Source organism: Schistosoma haematobium, chromosome 4 (genome assembly GCF_000699445.3).
Source record: "Schistosoma haematobium chromosome 4, whole genome shotgun sequence".
NCBI lineage: Eukaryota > Metazoa > Platyhelminthes > Trematoda > Strigeidida > Schistosomatidae > Schistosoma > Schistosoma haematobium.
In genome coordinates this window covers 17,085,188-17,111,070 of record NC_067199.1, presented here as the reverse complement: position 1 = coordinate 17,111,070, position 25,883 = coordinate 17,085,188, and the positions used below count along the sequence as shown (strand labels likewise).

At 34.1% G+C, this 25,883-nt stretch overlaps 1 protein-coding gene across 2 annotated transcripts; it reads left to right on the top strand.

Annotated features, from left to right (window-relative positions):
• Positions 1 to 10,669: 10,669 nt before the first annotated feature.
• Positions 10,670 to 24,255, top strand: MS3_00010911 (uncharacterized protein). 2 transcript variants are annotated; one of them, XM_051219324.1, is made up of 10 exons: positions 10,670 to 10,712; positions 10,749 to 10,837; positions 13,020 to 13,128; positions 18,106 to 18,358; positions 18,404 to 18,493; positions 20,801 to 20,951; positions 21,005 to 21,101; positions 21,158 to 21,295; positions 23,178 to 23,396; positions 24,159 to 24,255. In XM_051219324.1, the coding sequence occupies exons 1-9, from the start codon at positions 10,695 to 10,697 to the stop codon at positions 23,385 to 23,387; spliced, it is 1,155 nt and encodes a 384-aa protein (XP_051066367.1). In that variant the 5' UTR covers positions 10,670 to 10,694; the 3' UTR covers positions 23,388 to 23,396; positions 24,159 to 24,255. The 2 variants fall into 2 exon arrangements, with proteins under 2 accessions (XP_051066367.1, XP_051066368.1); XM_051219325.1 differs by having other exon boundaries at positions 18,106 to 18,493.
• Positions 24,256 to 25,883: the final 1,628 nt, after the last annotated feature.

Sequence of the window (25,883 nt, the reverse complement as noted above, 5' to 3'; positions counted from 1 at the left end):
CTTGTCGATAAACAGGGCACTGTCGGAACGTTAAGCCATGGGTTTTTGCGTACATGTTACATATTGTCGAGGATTTCAGATGTCGTTATTTATCAGCTATTGACAGCAGTTTTTCCATGTCACGTCAATTTTCGTAATGTTTGTGCTTGTTACATAGCTCTTATTCCAGTTTATTAGTAGTATGACGTACTTGTTGATCACAACCTGGATGAATGTTTAGTCAGCTCAGCGTACTTATTTGTAACAACGGAAACTCAAGAAAAGGCTGTAGTGACACTGGGCCTAAACCACACAATTCTCAAAGCTGAGCACGAGACAACTGGGAAAATAGATGTTCAGTATGTAACGCGAAGGAAAACCCAACGATGGAGAAGGCGAGTAGGATTAAATGAATCGAATACCAATTGATCGGATGGCATCGCCCGGCCTTTCAGGCGTGGTCAGTGTTTAGTGTTGTTGTATACCTTTTATCCATATTAAATATATTGTTCTATCTCCACCCTAAATGTGTTCTTCACCATATATTGCTGATTGCTACTATACGATGATTTGGTGCAGGCAATTATGTGACTTCCATGTAAAGTCTTACAGATTAGGCAGTTACATTATGACAGATCCACAATGTTAGGATTCGATCTATTATTAGAGTAGTATTAATAACGAAGTAGACCGCAATTACACGGTGCAATTCACCATTCATGAGGTCAAAAATAGACCTCAATCAGAGTCTTGTGCAAAAATGAACTCTGTAATCTTTTTTATTTGATTCACCTCCGTAATCATGATAGTGAAAAATGATGCTAGTAGTTGTTTATAAAATATAGGTCAGGGCAATTAGGCCTTAAACAACTTATTAACGTTGTATAACTTGTTAATATGCAGTTATACACAGCTCTACCGGTTATAAGTATGATCGATTTTGACTGAACTGTCATTTTATTATATAACGTATCTGAGAGAAATTATATTAGTAAAAGTTAAAGTTGATAGCCCACTTTATGAACATATACAGGAATTAAAGAGGAAGAATGTATTTTTAGAATCTCAGCGAAAGTATTTGAAAACAACGTTTCGCCTGGCAATCTGGTTCAATCTTTTTCAATGAAATATAACTGTAAGTACTGCAATTATTAGTCACATATTCTTCATATGTAAAGCGATGCGCGTTTGTCTTCAGCAAGGTAACTAAGCCATGTCGCAGTTAATACTAATTTACGATGTCACTTTTATAGGGTTTACGAGTGAATTTCTGTAAACAGAATCCACAATCACTGAACAAATTATAGACAAAGTTTTAATGCATGTTGACGAGTAATATCTAAATGATGATCATCAGTATCTTTGTTGATATCAATTGATTAGGTGAAATTCTGGAAAGTTTAGAAGATGAAGGGCACTGTATACAACAAGTTAGACACTGCTAGGTACATTATGTTAGCTGCAATTTCATTTGCTTATTAAATTTGATGCTGATAACGTAGTTGAATCGTTTCTTTCACGATTGATTTATTGTTTCTCAGAATTCCGCTAGGTTGAGAAAGTCCCCATACTTCTGATATACAACTTCTCTCCACCAATCGAAAGGTTCGGACCTTTCTAATAGTTATGTCTGTGCCAGTGAACAACCCAATGAGTTTCTGAATATGGAGGATTATGTAGAGAAGGAATTTACAAGTTTACGATGACTGTGCTTTAGCACTGACTACTACCACGTCTATTAATCTAATGAATTATTTAAATATAAACATAACAACTATGCAGTCTTTTGCATTATAAATCTTGCATTTATAATTATAGTCTAGTTCGGTGCTAATACTACTTTAATAATAGACCTTATCCGAAAACGGTAGATTTGTCGTGTGACTGCCTAATCTGGAAGTCGTATCACTATCTACATTAATTCATCGTATCATGACGTTTAACAATGATACTTAGTACTTCTGTAGAACACATTTGCGCCGAGGATAGAATTATAGATTTTACTTGAATGGTAATAGGTTACGCAAAATGAGTTCGTTTGCAAGCATGAGCTATGCTATCCGATTAAACGAATGTCTCCACATCTAGCACTACCGGCCTTCTCCAAGTCTTAAATCTCGTATATACATCTTTTCAGTCATTATATGCTTGGCTTCGAAGAAAATGTGGTTAGGAAGCAATGCCGCTATCCACCCGAATACACTGTCATAGTGAAGAAACTTATATATACAATACAACATTCCAGCGAGGCGTCTAAACTGATGCAATAATACAAGTTTTCCAAACGAAACTGGTACTTATGAAGGAAACAGTTAGTTGTTTTTAATTTTCACAAACAGTTTCCCGCCAAAATTACATCTATATCCGCCCATGAAATTACGAAAAAGACAAAAATAAATATAAGGAAAAAGTTTACTGATGCATCATTACTACAGATACAGAAAGAGCAACATTTGACGTGGAAAAATCAGTTCGCAAGTTGGATATACAAATAAGTTAAAAAGAATACTACAAAGAACTTCTTATAGTAAACAGTTCCTGACACGTCTCCACACCATTGTATTCCGATCCATATTTTCTATAAAGACCACCATTAGAGAAACTTCAGTTTCACCTACTTACTGATTATTTTTAAGTGGAAATTGGCTTCTTTGGATCTGTACATAATGTTCGCCTCGTCTGAGTGGGGAAATTGTTGATGGTATGGAAAATGTGAGAGTTATCTATGTTCCATTGACTGCAATCTCTATGAATATGGTGAAATACGGTATATATACTTCGTAATTGACCGGGTTTGTTCGTAAGAGTCCGTCTTTTTATGTATGCCAGAAGTATATGACGCAAGGACACCGGCAAGTCTAAATCTATCCACGACTCAGGTTAGATCTGCTCGCAATAATATTTGTTTCCAGGCAAACAGAACAGGACGCTCTCGACCAAAATTATCCTCAAAAAATCGATGCAATGTGTACATTACAAGACAGAGGAAGATAAATCAATGTTCTTCGCAGTGATTTTGTTGTTTTGCTGCAGTGTACACCCAGCAAACCCACTGCATTTGAAATAAGGAATGGCCGTCTCTTGTGAGGCCGTTCAAGGTCGTTGAAACGGAACGGCAGTTGGCTTTGAAAGGGTTTGACTTTTCCACCATGCTGATAAAAAGTTACCAAGTTTAAATGCAGTTGTCTTTTCTATGATTGTATGTTGTAATTATTCTTTATGTTACTATTACAAGTAGTCTTATTTGTTTCAGACGAAAAGATGCGGTAAACGCTGTGGACACCTCACATGTTGAGGTTTGTAACAAATTTCTGTACATTGCTCAAAAAGAATAGACGTTTTAGACAAGTCGTTGATTTGCTAACTTCTATTTTGCGCGTATCTCAATTTGGTGATTTAGATACTTCGATAGACTCAACAGCTAATATTGTTTGTTTTATATAAAATGACAAACAACTCCCACAAACATCATTTCCTAAGCTTTTGGTATTTATGCTAAACATATTGCCATAAATGAATGCGGTTCAAACCACATCACATCTCACTTCATGGAGGAAAGTACTTCTCAACATATCTAAGCTGTTCAGAAGTATTATTACACTGATCATCTTTGAAAAATTGCAAGTATATTTGTCTCATTGAGGTTTTTGTGTATGAAATTCCCTACCATAGTCTGAGCAATTCCTCGTTTTCAAAGCAATATATAGCAGTTTCACTCTGAAATCTCATGATTATTCCAGAAAAACTAAGATTATTACTTCAGCAGAGGGATTTCTGACGAAATTCAAAAATGAACCGGATTCGTCTAAACTTATTTCATGCTGCTTGTCAATAAAACATAGCTCATTCATTTGAAGCCAGGTATGTGAAATAAAAAGTCAAATAAGATTGATGAAACAGCACTACGCACCGATGTAAAGAATGTAGTGATGAATTAAAGGCGTAAAGTTCAGAACGAAAACGAAGTTTTAGCACATTAAAAGGTTCAATTTCATTCGCAACCGATCCTAAAGTAACTGTGCATGAGTTCGAAGCCACTAACAAGCTAAATAAAACACCTGTGATTCTTCTGAAGCCTTAAGACTCCATGTGGAAACAAGTAGCTTGGAACGAATAAAATAGTCACTCACGAAAAGAAGTCGGACTCGTCATTGTTTGACAGTAGTTGGAATATCTTCTAAGAAAAATAAAAGCCTTTAGGATGAAGTAGTGAGAAGGCAGGTTTAAACTATATACATCCATATAATAGCTTTTAATGTCTAAGCTGACTAGTTATCAAAGGATATTTTCCACGACGAGCAGGGCCTTCGTTTTGATGGTTAAACAGCTATGTCCAGCGAATGGTGTATAGCATGACAAAAGCGGTCACCTACAAAGTGAAGTGCTTACAAGTTAGTTTTTTCAAAGTAATGTCTGCCACTGCGAGCTTCAAATTCCTTACATATCAACAGACCTACTCTCGATATGTCAGAGTCCCTTTACCACTCTATAGCAAAGTGGCTGGCAAATTTCTTAGAACCCGTTAGAAAACGCATCTGTTAACACTCCATACGTGATACTTTTAAATTTATTGAGCATACAAAAGAAGTGAAAGTAAATGTCAGAATTGTGCTATCTCTATCGAATCATTATTTGCTAATGTTCCACTTACAGAGACCATTAAATTTATCTGCAAGTACGTAAACAACAATGAGATTAACATCGAAATACCGGATGTTTATTTAAAGGAACAATTACTGCAGCGCACTTGCAATGCACAGTTTACGTTCAACGACGTAATTTATAGACAGAAGGACGGCATAGCAATGGGATCCCCTCTGAGCCCATTACTTGCAGATCGCTTCATGGCCAGTTTAGAAAACAATAAACTCATAGCGACTATATAAAAAATTCACTTGTATGAAAGATACGTAGATGGTATCTTTGACGTTTGTGACAACAAATATGACTTCAGTCATCTTCTGAGGACATTTATTAATTGCCACCCAACAATAAAATTCACGTTGGAAGTTGAAAACAAACAAAATATTCATTTTCTTGACGTGGAAATGACACGAAAGGAAGATGGTACTCTAAAAAGATCTATCTATAGGAAACACATGTGGAATGGCCAGCTATCAAGTTTCCACAGCTTGGTTCCCATTAATCGAAAAAAAACCTAATAATAACACTCGCAACAAGAATACAACGAATCTGTAGTCAAGAAGTCATAAATGAAAAAGTGTGCCACTTGAAGGAGATACTTATTAAAAATGGATGTGCTTCGATATTCATTGATCAGAACATAAAGCCGAAGACAGAGATAACTACAGTAGAAAAGAAAACTTTATACATGAACATCGAATTTAAGGGTGATAGAGCCACACATAACCTAAAAAGGAAAATTTCCGATTCCCTAAAAAGAACATTTCCGCAATAACATTGCGAATGGTATTCTCCAGCCGATCATTGTTCACCAATAATCTTAAAGATAAATTATCGCATCTGACCAACTCAATGTCCATTTATCAATTTACTCGCTCATGTGGAGCTAAGTATATAGGTCATTCGATGCGTACTTCATCCAGTAGACTTCAAGAACATCGTCCGACATGGCTGGAAAGAGGAGGAAGCGGCTCAATAAGGGGCTCAGTAGTCGAACATCTTGTGGACACAGGTCACTCAACCAAGACAAAAACTGCGTTCAAAGTCATCTACAAGTAAGTAGAAGTCTCTCCTGAAAAATTATACTGCATCTTCTTTGCACTGATTAAGCATTAGCCATACATCTGGAAAGACCAGAATTGTGTGAGCAAAAGCGATTTTTAAAACCTCTTCTTCTACCATGGTCCTGATGTCTTATGATTCTTATTTTTATACTTTTAGTTTCTCCTTTTCTTCATACTCTTCTTCCTTTGCAGCCATCTGCTTCACCCTACATCGTCCTCTTAAATTTTCTACCCCCAACTGGTTCATTTTGTTTCCACGACCATTCTCATTATACTTAATCTCAATTTCAACATTTATCATGCCGAGTTATCCTTTCCCAATCATAATTTCTCTATCTATCCCTTGTTGAATACTTGAGCCATTACCAATCAGACGATTATTAAAATTTCCTTGTTTTTTAAAAGAGTTTTTTAATAACTTTGTTTATTTAACCTCACAGTCAATATGCCTAACAGAAGTTTATTACCAGTATAATTATCATCCTGTTAAAATAAGCATATAAATTTGCGATTGTACAGCTTTGAAAATGAACTCGCCGAAAAGAGAACTCTTCGCTGAACTAATCTTTCTTATCCGATGGACCAGAAAATGTATAAACGTGAAAAGTATCAACAATGTTACTAAAGATCAATAGTAATATTAATATAAACCAGTTAATTGTTACAAATACAATTAAATATTTGGACTTTACTTAAGACCACCAACTTGATGCGTGTTCAGCTTTAGTCTGGTACTGTAAGTCCACAATTATAAATGCTTGGTAATTCCAATCAGGTTGACGAACTCTCCAGTAGTGTAATCCAATTCTAATGTATGGTATATTCCCACTCAGTCTATAAATGTAGGTAATATTTAATTTAGATTTCAGTTAACTCAATCACAAACGAAAATAGAACGAGGGATATGTGTGTAGCAATGTATTTGTAAACAAGCCGCAGTATGTCATGCTATTAGTTACACAGCGGAAAATGTGCTCAAGGTCATTCACTAAAACAACAATTACAGTCATTTAATGACAAATATACACGCAGTGAAAGATTGAAAAAATAAATACAAATAATATTAAAAACTATTTACAAAATAAGCTTGTCAGGTCTATTACTTACTTACTTACTTACTTACGCCTGTGACTCCCAATGGAGCATAGGCCGCTGACCAGCATTCTCCAACCCACTCTGTCCTGGGCCTTCTTTTCTAGTTCCATCCAATTCTTGTTCATTTTTCTCATGTCTATTTCCATTTCTCGGCGTAATGTGTTCTTTGGACTTCCTCTTTTCCTTTGGCCTTCAAGATTACATGTGAGGGCTTGCCTTGTGACGCAGTTGGGTGCTTTCCTCAATGTGTGTCCTATCCACTTCCAACGCTTCTACCTGATTTCTTCCTCCGCTGGGATCTGGTTTGTTCTTTCCCACAGTAGGTTGTTGCTTATTGTGTCCGGCCAACGGATCCGAAGTATTTTGCGTAGACAACTGTTAATAAACACCTGTATTTTCTGGATGATGGCTTTCGTAGTTCTCCAGGTTTCTGCTCCATACAGTAGAATTGTCTTGACATTTGTATTAAAAATCCTGAACTTGGTGTTGGTTGACAGTTGTTTTGAGTTCCAAATGTTCCTCAGTTGTAGATATGCTGCTCTTGCTTTGCCGTTCCGTGCCTCCACATCTGCATCAGATCCACCCTGTTCATCAATGATGATGCCCAAATACGTAAAGGTTTTTACATCTTCCAAATCTTCTCCGTCAATTGTAATTGGATTGGAGCATTCTGTGTTGTATCGGAGAATCTTGCTTTTCCCTTTGTGTATATTGAGACCTACCGCTGCTGAGGCTGGTGCCACACTGGTCGTCTTCTCCTGCATTTGTTGTTGCGTTTGGGATAGAAGGGCCAGATCATCTGCAAAGTCTAGATCGTCCAATTGCATCCTAGATGTCCATTGTATCCCGTGCTTCCCTTCAGATGTTGACGTCTTCATGATCCAGTCGATCACCAGGAGAAAGAGAAAGGGTGAGAGTAAGCAACCTTGCCTAACACCGGTCTTCACTTCGAACGACTTTGTCAACTGTCCTCCATGCACACCGTAGTGTCGAAGAAGTTTCCATAGTGTAGTTCTCTCCACGCTATCAAATGCCTTTTCGTAGTCAATGAAGTTGATGTGGAGTGATGAATTCCATTCAATTGATTGTTCCACAATGATCCGTAGAGTTGCGATTTGGTCTGTACACGATCTATCCTTACGGAATCCTGCCTGTTGGTCACGAAGTTGGGCGTCTACGCAGTCCTTCATCCTGTTTAATAATACCCTGTTGAAGACTTTTCCTGGTATTGAGAGAAGAGTGATGCCCCTGTAGTTATCACAGTTGCTGAGATCGCCTTTCTTTGGTGTCTTGACCAGAAGTCCTTCTTTCCAGTCTGTTGGTACTTGTTCCTCATCCCAAATCTTATTGAAGAGAATGTGGAGTATCCTTGCAGTTGCCGCTACGTCTGCTTTTAGTGTCTCTGCTGGAATGTTGTCTGGTCCTGCTGCTTCGCCACTCTTAATTTGCCTAATGGCCATGCTTATCTCTTAAATTGTTGGTGGGCCAACATTGATTGGGAGGTCCGTGGGTGCTGCTTCGATGTTGGGAGGGTTCAGTGGGGCTGGTCGATTCAAGAGTTCCTTGAGGTGTTCTACCCACCTGCTTCGTTACTCTTCAATGTTGGTGATTACCTTGCTTTCCTTGCTTTTCACTGGTCGTTCTGGTTTGCGGCGATTTCCAGAGAGTTTCTTTGTCGTGTCATACAACTGTCTCATGTTTCCTTCCCTTGCAGCCTTTTCCGCTGTCGTTGCTAGATCTTCCACATATTTATGTTTGTCGGTTCGGATGCCCCGCTTCACTTGTTTGTTTACTTCTGTGTATTCAGCTTGTGCCTTGGATTTTTCTGCTCTTGTTCGACTGGTATTGATTGCTCAATTCTTGTTCCTTCTTTCTTGAATGTTATCCAGTGTATCAACAGTGATCCATTCCTTGTGATGGTGCTTCTTGTGACCCAGGACCTCATGACATGTTGAAGTGATTGCCTCTTTTATCCCTTTCCAGTTGCTATCCATAGTAGTTCTTTCTCCATTGAGTAGATCATGAAAGGCCTGGAACTTGTTGCTGAGGACTATCTTGAATTTGTTGAGTTTGTTAGCATCCTGAAGAAAGGCCGTATTGAACTTTTGTGATATTGTCCGCCCCGTTGTCCAGTGCTTCTTGAGTTTCAATTTCATCTTGGCGACCAGCAAGTGATGATCTGATGCTATATCAGCTCCTCTCTTGGTTCTCACGTCCTCTATAGTCCTCCTGAACGTTTTGTTGATGCAAATATGGTCGATTTGGTTTTGTGTAGAGTGATCCGGTGAAGTCCATGTGGTTTTGTGTATGCGTTTATGTGGGAATATGGTGCCGCCTATGACCAGCTTATTGAAGGCACATAGATTTGCAAATCTCTCACCATTTTCGTTTCTTTCTCCCAGTCCGTGTCGTCCCATGATGTCTTCATATCCAGTGTTGTCCATTCCAACCTTGGCGTTGAAATCTCCCATCAGAATGGTCAGGTCCTTTGTTGGGCACTTCTCGACTATTGACTGCAGCCTATTGTAGAATTGATCTTTAGCGTCTTCATTGTAGTCGTTGGTAGGCGCATAGCATTGGATGATGTTCATTGAAATACCCTCTTTCTTTGTTTTGAACGAGGCTTTGATGATCCTTGGTCCACGAGATTCCCATCCTATAAGCGCATTTTGCGCTTGTTTGGACAGCATCAATGCAACTCCTTGTGTGTGTGGTGCACTTTCATCTTCATGGCCGGAGTATAACAGGAGCTCTCCTGTAGTTAGTCGTTGTTGTCCAACTTGTGTCCAATGTGTTTCACTAATCCCAAGTACCTCTAGGTTGTATCTTCTCATTTCTGCAGCAATTAGGAAGACTCTCCTGGCGTCCCACATTGTACGAACATTCCATGTACCTAAATAAATGGTCGCTCTGGTTGTCAGAAGGGGCATCGGTCTCGTAACTTTCGAAGGAATTCAGCTTTCATCATGAGGCGTCATAATTCATCTAAATGAAGACCTTCTGACTCCCAGGGCAGAGTTTAAAAGGTTTGAATAATTTTTTCTGGTCAGCGTTTTTTTAGCGAGTTAGTTTTCTACGGGATGAGGACGCTAACCCCATGCCCAACCCTCCTCCTTTATCCGGGCTTGGGACCGGCAGTAGCCCTCGGAGGGACTCCAGGCTGAGTTTGTCAGGTCTATCTCCACACTTAATTAAAGTTAGTAAAATGTCATTGACTCCTAATCAAATTATTCATCAGACAGTTCAATGAATGTTACACAGTTTGCCTGTAATCATCAAAGCAAAGGCGTCAGACCCGCACTGACCATTAGCTTGCAATTAACAGGATAATGAGTCGCCGATTTTATCTTGCACTTGTACTTCCATCCAAATCGAGTAAGCTCGCAATCGCGAATTATACATGCTTGTAACCTATATATCTGACAAGAAACTCTAGGGTGGTAATGTGACACAACCCGTGAAGTTTAAGACTTACTTTAACGGGAAGTATGTTTCTGTCAAGCATTTATTCTACATATGGTTCTTTGCATCATACCTGTCCCAACGCTAATCTAGTATTTCAAACATCTTAAACGTAATATAGAGAAACCACTTCGAAATAAAACCAGAGTGAGAAACATGTTTAAATAGTTCAGAAACAAAATCTTTATTTTAATAACAGAAATAAGCATATACGAGTTACAATATTTTCGAGTTTTTGAAGAATGAACTTATCAAACATAACTCTCATATTACCTTGACGATTCCGAAGATTGGATATGAACTAATGTGAAATATGATGCTTGCTCTTCAAAGTTTGGAAAATCCCATATAATTATTTCATACTGCTTGTCTTGTGAATTCATGATGTGTTATACTTTGTCAAATTAGTACTAAAATTGAAGGTCGTACGTCTACGTACGAAATCAAAAGATGACTCAGTTTCTCTCCGTAATTAGATTATTTATAGTTTACATTTTCTCCCAGTTATTCAGGGAAAAAGTGATGGACGAGACATGGTTTGAAAACAATAAACTTAATACGCTGACTGAGAAAAACACTCAGCTATTTCGTAGGTTAGTTATGAAATAACGATAATAAATTCAGAGGCATGTTTAATACTCATAAACACCTAATAGTATGTTTAGAACAAATTTCTGACAAAGTTCGGGTAAAAGGCTTGTTATTAACACAATGTTGTTTCTACAACCATTTATTTGTTATGGAAACCATTGATGGTAAGACTATAATTTATGGACGACCTTTAGCAACGATAGGCTAACCTTGAGAGTGTCTACCTACATACTAGGGCTAACTGAGAGTTATAAAGCAGTTTGAAGAATAAGGATTATGATTTACAGTTGATGGTTTAGCTTAGGAATTAGATTTAGGGTTTTAATCACGAACTGACATAAGCTATAATGCCAAAATTCTATTTGGCCGAATAGGTGAATGAATTTCGTGCCAAAATCTAAGACTTGTTGACATAAATCTGATTGGTTCGTCCATAAATTATAGTCTCGCCGACAATTATATAGATACAAAATTGTTAGCTTTCATGAATCGCTAACTCAATTTTCCGGTTCTCTATAAAAAAAATCGCGAGGCCTTGAATTGGTCATAAATGATTAAAGCTATTTAAAAAGACACCAAATGTCAGTTAAAAAAACCAACTGATGGTAGTTGATTTTTTCCAACTCACACTTGTTTATAAGAAAAGATAATTATTATTACTCGTACCTCCGACCATTTATCGAACGCATTAGCTATGCAATTCACACACTTTTAATTTTTCGTACTCATCCTGAAAACTATAACATTTATCATTCTATTCTCTAAACAGATCGTTCTATTCATTCTTTTTTAATTACATTTTGACCTTGTCAGTTATTTGCTTATCAGCCTTGAATTTTTATATGAGCGTATGCGTGTGCATTTCTTATACGACTCATCACATATCTGTAACTTCTTTTTATCGGTCTATAAATATTGATTCACGCTTAATTAAGTTGGCTCACTCGCTTTCTCTATTGCTTCATTTTGTTTTGCTTCGCTTCACGATTAACGATTGCACGAAACATACGCATTCAAAACTTCATTCTCATATTTGGCTTATTTAATTCCGTTATTCACCAACGCGATTTAAGTCTATGGTTATATACGAGGTTTGTCGACATTTATATTTCTATAACAAGCAGCAAACGATCTAACTAAAGTCAGATCTCGGGCCTGTAAAGACCAACTATATCATTTTTAATCTGTACTTTTTTAAGCACAAACGAACGATTTACTTCAGTATGGGGTAGTATGGGCTTTAGGCCATTCATATCGTTAAATAGTAATCAATTGATCAAACGGAATATAAGTAGAAGTTACACAAACAATGATAAATTCGATCGAAATACTCCTTTTTGACCACATTTTGTGTATATAAATAAATTAATTTGGGTTGAAAATTTTGGACCTGGATGTCCTGTAGCTAACTACTTATCGATTTGACTGAGTTATCCACTATATCACAATATCTTGGGTTAGTGAATTGTGAGGTATAAAGTTAGGAGAAGTGTTTTGGTTTACCCAGTTTGATATATTATGCTTTGAGAGTCTTATGAAGGCTCAGATTGCTCAATCCAAATCTAAACAAGTCTTGTGAATCCTGATTTACATGATGTTGCAATGGGAGTTTAACTACTGAATGGCTTTTTTTTCACATTTTACAAGCCAAACAGTTGAGTATTCTAGTTCACTTTGAGCTTATGCCATTAGATATTTACTCTACCATATTAAACGAAGTTTTTAGATCCATAGCCATTGTCAAGCTATCAGAACGTTTGTGGTGACCTATTGAGAATAAAAATAATTACAAATAATTGTGTTACTATGGGAAATTAACACCCGGGAGCTATCGATTTTCATTTGAAGCCTTTAAGTCAAAGTGAAACCCCAAAATTCATGTTTGATATAGTCTCTGAAGATCGTTAACCAATATTCTGTCTATCGTATATAAATTTATTACTGTTACCAAGCCTTTGGCTGCACTTTTTCAAGACAAATTCAATTGGTTTTCAACAGTTGCTTTGTAAAGTCTATATTTTGTACTATATCCCACTTATGTACACAATCAGGGATGCCGTCTTCAGGAATCGTATAAATATTTAAGTGCTTATTATTGCGAAATGATTTTTCTTATTTAATATCTCACTTTAGATGAATTACCAGGCAATCATATGAATTACATTTTTTACATTTTAAACACAGAATATCAAGACTTGAAGAATCTTTAAATTCGCTGAGGAATATTAAACCAGTTGAAAGAACACAGTATGAATTGAGCAACAGAGTGAATGGAAGTATCTTAAAAGACAAAGTAATTACAGTTATGAATTCTTTCACCATTCTGGTTGTATTTAGTTAAACAAGTTAAGTTCTGTTTTCGACCAGACACCATAAATTTTCCAGATTATAGACAGAATAATACTGCTTTTGGAAACTTCACCCACCTGAAAAAATTAAAATGTCAGCCACTAGATTCAGTCAAAACTGCTCAGTCTTTATGGACTCAACGCACGATGTTAAAGTTTGACTATCCATTCTTAATTGATAGCAATCAAAAATCCAAAAAAGGAAAGTAGCGCCTAGTGAAAACAAGTTTTTTAAACGAATCAAATCTTCCATTAAAACTTCATTTAAATTTAAATGAAAGTTTCTTAACTGAAGTATAGATGAACTAGCATGAGACTTGCGCATATGTGTGACACTGTCTATGTTCAATAATAAATCTTGTCTTTCAAGATTTTAAATGAAAAGGTTGCTTTGCTTCTGTACAGACGGATTCTTACCTGTACAGGTTTGCTAAAACTTACAAATTTGAAGAGAAATGCAGACTTTTTGAACGTAATCTAAATTTCAGTCGCCGTTTTCGGATATTTCTAGCAAAAGACCAAAAATACGAAATTAAAACTTTAAATCAACTACTCCCGTTTTGATAGTGTAGTACCGTTTCTTTATCTATGATATTCATATTGTGACATTTCTAAGAGTATAAAACTAACACAACTTCATCAATAATATTTAATAATAGGAATAACTTTTAGATGCCAATGATGTTGGACACCATTATATTTCTGTAGGAAACGACATTATCAAAGGGAAAATTTTTTTGAATATAACTATTTCATAATGTAATTAAAATTCTTATAATCAGATTAATAACCTTATTTCTAGCTGTGTTCAAAGCCTAGCTAAGAAACTTTTAAACGAAAAATAAGTCTTTTGTGTAGAGTGAATATAGTTACGCGAATTTTTAATAAGTAATTTAAACTTTGTTTCCAAACTTTTCAACATTTGGTTTAGCCAAACTATATATCGCTTTACTTACTATCGTTACAACAAATGGTTAATAATTTCTATACAAGTAAAATTTATTGTTTCACATTAATCTAATAAAATTCTATCCAGGAAAGAAATAAAGTATTTTAAGCTGACGTAATACATATGTAGCCGTTTGTAACATGAGAATCTGGCTTTCTTTATGAAAATCATTGCTCTATATTAACGTTGTTTCAGAAATGTTTACGTGTTCAAATTACCTTACTAAGAATGAGTTAAATGCTCGATAATTGACTTCAAGGTGAATAAATGGGAAAATTTTAGTCATTACATTTAACGAATAATACTATTTTAACGATAATCAAAACTTTTTGACTGTGGTTGTAAAGTACTGAACAAGGAAAAAGAATATATAAGGTCAAAAATTTCATCGACGGGTATATAGAGAACAACCTAAGATAATATCAACTAACAGTGGAAGGTATCTTTTGACGAAACTTCATAACTCAGTTCCGAATATACCTAATTAATAAATGTTAGTTATTTTCATGGAATAGATAGAACGTAGTTAGCAGTAGATTTCAGGAGGCACGTTTAGTCTTCTTCGTCCCTCGTCAGCTAGATATGTTAGTGTTATAGAGTTGATGTTCAAACTGGGACTGAACCCTGTACCTTTCATTTTAAGTGATCTACAAGTTGTTCACTAAGCTACCGAATCCTGATGGCTACTAGCCTGTTCAACGAGTATGAACTGTAATGCTTTTGGTTATCATTTTGTTTACATTCCTGACTGGAGTTTGATCAGTCTTACTCGGCGTATATGCATTCTGTATGCATCGCTTCTGTGTAACTGTTATTTCATAAGTTTTTACAAAATAAATAAAGTGTAGGCAGCAATGGGATAAGGAAAAACATGCATCCTGGGTTCTACTCCAGGCAATATAAATAAAATCCTATGAAAACTTGTGTCAATTAGGTAATACCGAGGATATTCGCCAAAAGTTATTAAATACGTCGACTAAAAGTGGTCAAAATTCAGTCAAGAATACCAACAACGGAATGATTCAGACCATTACAAATTAAGCTAAATATTGACTGTATGATAGTGAGTAGAAGATTCAGAAATTTAATCACTGTACTTGAATTACTTATGAATATCTTGATCAGAGCCAAATTGAAGGTTTGTTAATTAATGAGTCTTGAGAACCAATGAAAAGTCTGGCATAAAATCAAATCAACAAACAGTCCATTGGCATAAAATTATGAAACCGACTGCGTTCAAACATTCAATTAATCTCTAGACCTCTAAACTAGAACCAAATAATAGTTGAGCCGTAATTGTCGTACCTTTACAAACGCATGAACAGCTCATAGAGAATGTACCAACACAAACAGTCATTTTGGAAACCTTGGATTATAAAAAATAAGGGTAGGTACAAAAAGGGTGACAAATGCCGTTTATCAGTCCAAACAGATAAATGCTTGTAAAGATAATCCAACTTGTTTAATCGGGAATCACACACAGTCTTCACTGACTATAATTTCCTTGAGATATTTTAATTTTTTGTTTGAAACATGATAAATGACAGAAAAATGATTAGTCGATAGCGAATACATGACATGCTTAAAAAACAATACCGACTGATTTATTGTTACCATTGTTGTTTAATTTAATTTAACTTCAATGTAACCCTGTGGACTCAAACGTTAATTTAAATTGATAAATTCACTTCTATATGGTTATCTAAACCGAAAATTTGATAAAACCTTGATATTCCAGGTAATTTACCAATATATGCGGTCATTACAAATGGATCTACAAAACAAATTAGCTGTAACTTGTCAACATTAAATATGTATAGTCTTTAAACTAGTCAGTTATATTTTAAATCATTATTTATCTGTATACATTTATAGAGGTTGGCAGTTTCTTAACTTAAATATTAAAATTGTTCAGTTATATTATCGATACCCAAGAGGTAAAAAGCTAACTAAATGCGTTCATACAATCTTTTTGCTTAATATTTAACATTTAAACACACTTTTGATGAACATATGTTCCGATAGAACAATGAGAAGACGGAGTTGATCCGAAAAATGTGATGTATTTGCGCTATACATTTCGAACAATCTGGTTACACATATACTTATCAGGGCATTTTCTATGAAAATTAATAAAGGTCAAATAAATGAAAGTTCAAAGGGGATAGAAACAATTTTACGTCGTATAGAAAAATAAGAAATGGTTGCGTTATCCTAGGCCATATAATGACTTAAGGATTACCAAGGTAAATTCAAGGTTACGACAAATTGTTTTTGTACACATAAGGGGAGTTTAAATTTACAAAGTCAAGGCTTCATCAAATTATCCAAATATGAACATATTTTACAAAAATTAATCAGCATTTATAATCAAGGAGAAGATATTTACTGAATATTTAGTCTTCCTCAGTTTACATTTTGTTTAAACGTACATGTGCACCTACTTTATATCATGTGCCAAAATTTTAAACTCCATCAACAATGTGTGCAAAAATTAGTCGTTTATGACAACAAAAACTTACTATTGATATTGATTCTTTTTGGTGTATACAAGATTCAAAGTTAACATTGTTTAGTATCATACCTGAAACTTATAACTATCACTATAGTAACCGTAACACTAGTGATAATACACATAAAATTAATCGAATTCTATGAAAAAAGCTGGCGAAGAAGAACTAGTGATATAAAAAGTCATATTATTATTATTATTATTTAAGGTCATTATTATACGATGTGGAATTTCGAATCGAAATTTTTAAAAAAATTCGAATAATCAAACTATTATTTAAAAGTTTCAAGAACTAATAGACAATGAAATTTGTCACGCCTTTTTAAAAAAAATCTATTTTATGATCAACTAGAAGCAGTTCAGTTTAAAATAAACAAGCTTTCTCATGGTCATTTAGAAAAATACAATAAAATAAGATTGATTGATGATAAATTTATGAAAAAGTAGTTTTCGGTTTGAAGTTGCAAAATGTGCATATTCTGTCCGATTTCGTTACTTTGTTTTCGCGATATACACAAGTAAGTTGTATAACAAAAAAAAGAAGAAAGAATTGTATTTCTGACGTTTCGTCACTTCATATAAGTCACTTCTACTCATTAAGTTATAATAAACATATATTTATTATTAACTGTCTACCTAATTTTCAATGTATTTGAATCTATCATGTTCACAACTTGGTTTTGATACGTAGAAACTAATCTTATTTATTTATGTAATTTTTTGGTACAAATGTATTTAAGTACGTATAGTGGTAGGAAAATAAAATTATTCGAGTCATACAAACTTTAAAAAAAGTAGGCTAGAATTTCATTATTGCAAAAACATTTCAACATTTCTTTTTACTCACAATAAAACATTTATCAAACAATTATTTCATTTACTTTATTTCGTCGAATATGGTTCATTTGAGAAAGAATACTTGACTAGTTTTATGTTGATATTGAGTTCAGAAAATCTCCAACGATTTCACGATAAAAAAACACTAAATGGATGATAAATAGACTTTATTTATTCATCATACATTTTCCTAAAAATAATTAATCTAAAGTGTTTAGTAAATTAAAATCAGTTTCCATTTCATATCTAATTTAAGTTCATTTATAATTAGCTGTGTCAAACAAGAGAAACACTTGTAAAATGACCTGGTTAATAATTAGAAATGAAACCTTGTCAAGGGTCATGTTTCATAGCTGAACATAGGGACTGGAAACACACCACTGGACTGACTACTTTCTAAATCTTCTACAAAGTAGAAGTCACTAGATTTTGGTTTAATATAAGTGAATATATCTATGAAATTTTAAACCAATCAAGGCAATTTATAAGTTAGTGATCACAATGAAATGGATGATATTTTAATTGGTCCCTGAAAATTTTATCACAAGTAATTGTACTTGCAATTTGTCCAGGGATTTACGGAGGTAATAATTTTAACTTTCCTTAAATTATATTTGTTTTCAGTACTCTTCGTTTCTGCTCCATGATTCACCTGATCAGAGTATATTTGGGGATCAGAAAAATCTATATTACAATTTAGAAACAATAAGTATTGATAAACGTTTAGAAGCTATGGAAAAGAAATTGCGTAATCTCTTTGTTGAATCAAATACGTCAGCTTCACCAGATGTTTTGAATAAATATGCAGTAAAAATCGTTACAGAAACTTACCATCCAATTACAACATTCAATCAACACTGTGCAGAGTGTTGTAAAAGTACAAAACAAATATCTTCAAGATGGAATGATTGTTTACACTTAGATCTAAATGAATTGCGATCTTGTAGTCATTGTTTGAATCATTCAGCTCGTAGTAATTGTACAGTTCAAATGGTGGATATTCTCAACAAATGTAAAATTTTTATGTCACATTTTAAAGTTTCATACTATTTTAATGCTTTAATGTTTCATCTCATGTAAAATAATGAATTCACATAGATTGTTTTTCTAAAATTTTTTTAATTAACATAGTTTATATGAATAGTGTTTAACTACAATAGATGTTGGTAGGTGGTCTATGCTCCTCTACGAGGGGTAATAGACAGTATCTATCATTTACAATAGGTGATTTAAAGTCACTTAGTTTATTTATCTACCTTGGATCAACTCTTAACCATTAGATAATAATAATAAAGCATGATATCGGTTAATAAATAAAATATTTCACAATTATTTATTATGTTTACATCATGTTATATTGAGTTATCTATTTAAAAATGAAATAAAATTTTAATTTCTAATTATATATTACTTAAAATGAAAATTTCTCTTTAATATTTAAGTGATTTCATATAAAGTTGAATCAACAAAAAAAACTTGTTTATTCAGAAAAACAATCTAAACTTTAAGTTACTGATAATTGAGACCAAAACGAAATTTCTTTTAAACATCCAACACTGAAAAACAAAAAAATAAATTGCTGAGAAGTCCCATATTGGGACGAAACGGCCGTCCGGTGCTTCCAGGTTTTCCATGGTGATCTAGCTTCCATTGACTCATGATTTCAACTATTGAAAAAAATTGATTGATGAAATAAGTATCCATATTATGAGTTAATGGCGAATGGTTTTTTTTAATAAACCAGGACAATTTATACGAAAATTATTCAAAATTTAAATTAACAGTTAAATAGAAATAGGGAGAATCATTAGTATTTAAAAAAATGACATTAATGAGTTAAAAGGACTTTTCGTTTCTATTTTTAACACAAATATAAGTTCTCAGTATTCAGTTGTTGAGATTGTTGAATTTCATTGAAATCGTGAACTGACCAATGTTTGACGATCATTGAAAACCTGGCAGCACTGAATGACTGTTTCATCCTAGTGTGGAACTCCTCAGCAGTACGCATTCATGATTCCATATGTAGGACTAGAAACCCGAGGACTTTAGAAGGTGGGCTTTAACACTGTTAGATCCCGGATCAGTAGTCCAGAAGTTAAGTGTTCATGAGAGACCGAAGATTATGGGTTCAAGTCCCGCGTGCACGATCGTGAGTGCTCACTGTTCAGAAATCGCATACTAAATTTAATCTTTCGTTCAGTGCTTCTAGGTATTCAGTGGTGGACTGACACTGAACGGCTTATGATTTCAAACAAATATTAACGCTGAAAGAAAATTAATTCTAAACATTTATACGAGTTTACTAAAAACTAATAAGTTTCATGTAAAATATCGTTCCAGTAAATTCATCCAAAAGTTATATTCTTGTATTCGTCTATGAAATTTGACGTTTGGTTCTCATAAAAAATATCAAGGAAACAATCTTTTATACTACTGATAATAGTACTACTAGTAAAAATCTAAATCATGGAACTTTTATAATAAAAGGATAGATTTTGTAAGATTTCACAGTGCTTACACAAAGCAGATGTGTATATGGCAAAAAAAATCAATACAAAACTAAAGAATGAGTAGTATAATGTAGAGAACATATTTTAGTTCAGATAATTATGTTTCACTTGGATTTAATAAACATACTGAGAAGTAAATTTTGAAATCAAAGTTTAAGAAAGCAAACTTCGAAGAACATCAGAGTGAATATAACTATTTTCATAAGCAATAATTAAGGTATATGTTATATTAAGTGTCATACTCGACTTTTTATTATTTACTAATAATGTACTGATTGAATAGTATCATTTGGTTTAAAATGTATACTATAGTTGAAAGTTGGTAAAGATTGATACGACACTATGATATTAATGTTTCATACTTGTTTACACTTATTACCATATGTAGCACGTAATATAAGCGTTTACTTGGAAGCAGGAGCGATCTGAAAGAACAACACAACAATTAGAACGCAGAGTACTAGCACGACAAATGTATTTGAAAATTTGAAAGACGCGGTTCGAGTACACAAAAGAGAAAACTTATTACAAAATAATTTTATCCATCGTTCTGTAGGTTCGGCTTACGTAGAACTTGTTTCTCTTCTTCCAGTACATTTACTCTTTGTTGCCCTGCAATAAGAAAAAGAGATTCGCATTAGTAACGTCACATGTAATGATATTTGCTACTGTTACACATATGCATTCACGTAATATATTATTATTATTATTATATGAAATATATAAATAAACACACCCATGAGAATTTGATACTAATAATATCTTTAATAAATTTAATATCTAATTACTTTTCATTCTTTATACAGGTCAATATATTGATAAATCAGTTCAAACATTATGTAATGAATCAACAACTATTGTTACATATCCAAAATACTTTAATGAAAAAGCAACAATTACAAATGAAAATCAAATTATTTCAAAATTGAAAATGAATAATCAATTAACTTCATTGATGTAATAATATCCATCTAAATTTAATTGATTTTTATTTTTTTATTTTTTTATAGTTTCCCCCCTAATAATCATTCACATATTAATCAATCAATAATCGATCGAAACGGTATTTCAAAAGATAATGATGATGATAATGAATCTGTATCTAAAGTAATTTTTTATGAATTTTTATTAACTAAGTGAATAACAATTTTTTTTATAATTAGTTTACATCTAGTGAATGCCTTGATATTATTGTAACACCCGATTTTGAGAAGGATAGATTGAAACAAACTGATTATTTAAAAGTTCAATTAAATAATAATCAACATATCGGTTTGGATCAAATAAGACAAACACAAAGTGTAAGTAGAAAATTTTGATATATAAAGTTTATCTGGCAATGCCTTTAATAATTTGAAATAGTCAATATATATATATATATATATATATATATATATATATATTACGGAAATTGGGAACCTTCCTACAACCTTATCCATCATTCTAAAGACCCTTTTGCATATATTTTTTAAATACACTCGTTTGAAATTCTAACGCCTGTTTTAAATTCACTTTCATTTGTTTAGATATAATTAATTATCTATATGGCTAGAATATTTTTAAGTAATAGTGATACATTAAAATGATGATGATGATGAAATCAGTCATGATAGTTCCTACAATTGATTGGTCACTGCTCAGTGATCAATGTCATATATGTCCATTACTTTTCAGTGTTGCTTAAGTTGTAATGTGGTCATCAGTATATGTGACTCACCATCGCATGAACTATGTTAAAATGTACTGTGACGGTCAAAGTTAGTCGACAGTATATTTGTATTTCTTTATTTTATTTGCAAACTTGAGTATGTCTCTTAAAAACATACTTAGTCATCTGTGTAGAATGTTAGGTAAAACAACTAATTGGAATATGATTAGTTGAGTGTTGAATATAGTGGGACATGATTAAAATTCATGGTCTATAACTTAACTTACACAAAATTGGTGAAACATTTCACATCTCTCTGAATGTACCATTCAAATTTGCTTGAACTATGTGTTTACCTTCTAATCTTTTGAAAGACTTGGTTAATTCGTCTCTTATTTTTTGTTCTCTGTTTTATGTATTCTACTGATTATATTAGTGGTTTTAGCCGGAACCAATGTGATGTGTAAAAGGGCTATATTGATATAGATAACTTATAAAAACAAAAATATATGCTTGAAAATTTTAATCGATCAGTGCTCGGAGATTTGGTTGATTTCCTTTGATATCCAACTAGAAAAAACTTTAAAACTACAGAAGACTGAAGATTACTTTCCTCCTTCCCAAGGCTAAATTGTGCCATGATCACCCTGAGACTAAAATCTTATGCGATTAATCTCGCCCAAAGTCACAATTAAACACTGCTAACCAGCCTAAATCTATAATGAAACAGCTTCTTATAACTCTTTGTTTCCCAATTATTTTCTAGTCCGCTGTGCAAATTTATCCCAATATTTGGTTAGTCACTATGTTCTTCAGTATCTTGTTCCGCCGACATGGTATAGTATGATATAGTAATGACAAGAGCTATTTACAAATAAATATTTCACTGTTAAAATGATTTGATGATATAATCTATTTGTGTTAAAGATTGAATCACATGTATGTTCAGATGCATACCAAAGGATTTTATTAACCTATAGTATTAGATAGCTTAGTGACAAGGCTTTTATTACCATGATCAATCACATTCACATGGCAGACATTGAAAAAAGAAGTGGATTTATACGTAGCTCCCTCGTTGGCATAACACATCCTAATCATTATAATCTAAAATACCTATTCATACATTGGTCACAGTTGATTCCCCATCTACAAACAAGATAGATTATCTTATCAGGAGACGACGAAGTGGAATTTTTTATTTTCCACGGAATTATCTGAGGGGTTTACTCTGCCTTTTACTCAATAAATGATGTAGATATTAATCTTTACGACACTCGTCTGCTAATTTGTTTTTTCAATCTGAGTTTTCAAGTTCTTTTTATATAAGTCTCGTGCCTACTTCTTTCATACACAAAAGTAGTGAGTGATAGTGTACAGTATTATTTATGAACAGATATTGTAAACGAAGTAGAAACCACCAAATTTCGGCAAAATAGCAATTATAAGTAACTAGAAGTATCATAAATCGACGCATCTTTCGCGTTACTGGAATACTTTAAATTAATAAACTATTGACATGCATTTTGTTTTAGTTCGAATCTGTATTGAACAATGAAGAGAATTATATTGATATTGATAAAATTCCTGCCACTTCAAGATCATATAAACAAAACAAAACTTTCGAACCTAACCTTCATAATGGAACTATGGAACCGAGTATTCACAATTCTCGAAAACAATCTACATTAGAATCGTCTTTCGAAACAATATATGATCAGACAAAATTGTGCTATAAACTTTAATACGTAAAAGTAAGATGTATTTTAATATAACACGATCATGCGGCCACTAGATTTAAAAAACTTGATGAAACGATAGTATTATTTTTACTAATGAAAATACCTAATCTCTTGATCAAAATTTTTAATTCAGTGGATTTTTACAATATCAACACTTATTTAGTTATTGCAATGGTCAACAAAGAGAAGACAGGTGCTACTTCAATTGTAGTTGTCCCCTTTAATATTCTGCCCGACAAAGTCTTCAAAATACTTAACGATCAAAACACTGATGATTTAATGTATACTAGTGTGAAAATAAAAGTCGGAGATTTAAATAGTATACTAGTAACAGCGAGCGATTCGAAAGTGGAGGGATGACAAGTTATTATTGACTAGCAAGAAAAACAAACAAACCTACATTCGATACGTTAATAATAAACATACTCATGGGAAACCTCGGTATATAATAGTCAGATTATAAGTTTGATCGAGAGACGCAATAAATCTGCACCGTGTTCGACACCCGTATGATGAAACAATTTCAGAAAATCCTAACTGATAACTAGAGTACACTGGTCGGCAACAAGAAACTTAGAATCCTGGGAAATGTGCAGGAGTAATAGCATAGTGAACACTAGGAAACCTTATACCATTTTTTTACTAAACCTTAATGTTGTAGATATTTAAATTACTGGCTGTCAGTACTATGTAGAATATTTTACTTAACTAAACATTTATGCCATAGTTTCGGAGTAATAGACAAATCTTTCCATTGTTTTCCTTTCATTTTAGGTTTATTGGGAATTTGTAATTTTCACAGCCAATCAAGTATCGACGATTATTTGAACAGAAATTATCTAAGAAAAATAAAATAAAAGTTATTCTTGAACAATAGTTTTTTTTAAATATTTGACTCTAAATAGTCTATTTCTTGCAAGAAAATGATAAACTCAGTGCTATGCTGATGACTACAGGAATTTTCAGTATTTAGTAATGTACTATTGACATAACTCCACCAGTAGCTCTTCTGCCGGTCCCAAGCCTGGGTAAAGGAGTAGGAGTGGGATGATGTTATCAACCCCATCCCGTAGAAAACAGACTTGCTAAGAAAACGCTAACCAGATTAAACAAATTAAACCATTTAAACTCTGCCCCCGGATTTAAAGGGAGAATTATAACGCTTCATAATGAAAGCCGAGATTCTTCGGACGTCACGCGGCCGATGTCCCTTCTAACAACCAGATCAACAATTTTTATAGGTACATGGAACGTCCGAACAACGTGAGAGACCGGGGGGACCAATCAAATAGCAACGGAAATGTGGAGATACAAATTATCGGTACTCGAAATTAGCGGAACCCACTGAACCCAAGCTGGACATAAAAGGTTAGGTACAGGAGAGATGCTGCTGGAATTCGGTAACGAATAGAAAAATGCTCCACATACTCCGGAAGTTGTTCTAATGCTGTGCAAAAAGCACGTAATGCACTTATAGGATTGTAATCTCACGGATCAAGGATCATCAAAGTATCCTTCAAAACAAAGAGTCAGTCAACTACAACGTAGGACCAGGCACATATATGCATCGATCGAAGTTGTCATGAGACAACTATATGACACGACGAAGAAACTGTTAGGGAAATACAGAAAACCAGAGAGGCCGGCCAAGGAAAATCACCGAGATTCGAGGACAGAGGGGTGGAACATTTTGAGAAACTCTTGAATAGGTCAGCTCCATTGAGTCCACCGGATATTGAGGCAGCACCTACAGACCTTCTCATAGATGTCACTCCACCAACTACGGAGGAAATAGGGATGGCCATCAGACAAATCAAGAGCGGGAAAGCAACAGGATCTGGCAATATGCCAGCTGAATCTCTCAAGTCAGACATAGAAGTAACTGCAGGTATGCTACACGTTCTGTTTGGGAAGATTTGGGAGGAAGTACAAATGCCGATGGACTGGAATCAAGGACACCTCATCAAGACACTAAATAAAGATCCGAGGAAGTGTGAGAACTACAGAGGAATCACACTACTGTTAGTACCAGAAAAAGTTTGCGACAGAGTGTTTCCGAACCGGATAAAAATTTGGTAGACGCCCAACTTCCAGACCAACAAGCAAGATTCTGTAAGGATCGGTCGTGCACAGACCAAGTCGCGACACTCCGGATCATCGTTGAACAATTAGTTCAGTGGAACTAGTCACTACGTATCAACTTTATTGACTATGAGAAGGCGTTTGACGGTGTGGATAGAAGGATTTTATGGAAACTTCATCGACATTATGGACCACCTGAGAAGATCGTCAACACCATCCGAAATTCATACGACGGACTACAGTTAAAAGTCGCGCATGGAGGACAGATGCATTCCAAGTGAGGAGTGTAGTCAGACAAGGCTGCTTACTCTCACCCTTCCTCTTTCTTCTCGTGGTCGACTGGATTATGAAGACCTCGATATTCGAGGGAAAACAGAGAATAAAATGTACAGCTCGGAATCAATTAGAAGATTTGGA

Excerpts from the sequence above, each read along its gene's own strand:
- MS3_00010911 (XM_051219325.1), top strand. Across the intron at positions 10,838-13,019 it reads AACACTCAGCTATTTCGTAG|AATATCAAGACTTGAAGAAT; the intron begins GTTAGTTATGAA and ends TTTTAAACACAG. Across the intron at positions 18,494-20,800 it reads GGTGGATATTCTCAACAAAT|GTCAATATATTGATAAATCA; the intron begins GTAAAATTTTTA and ends TTCTTTATACAG.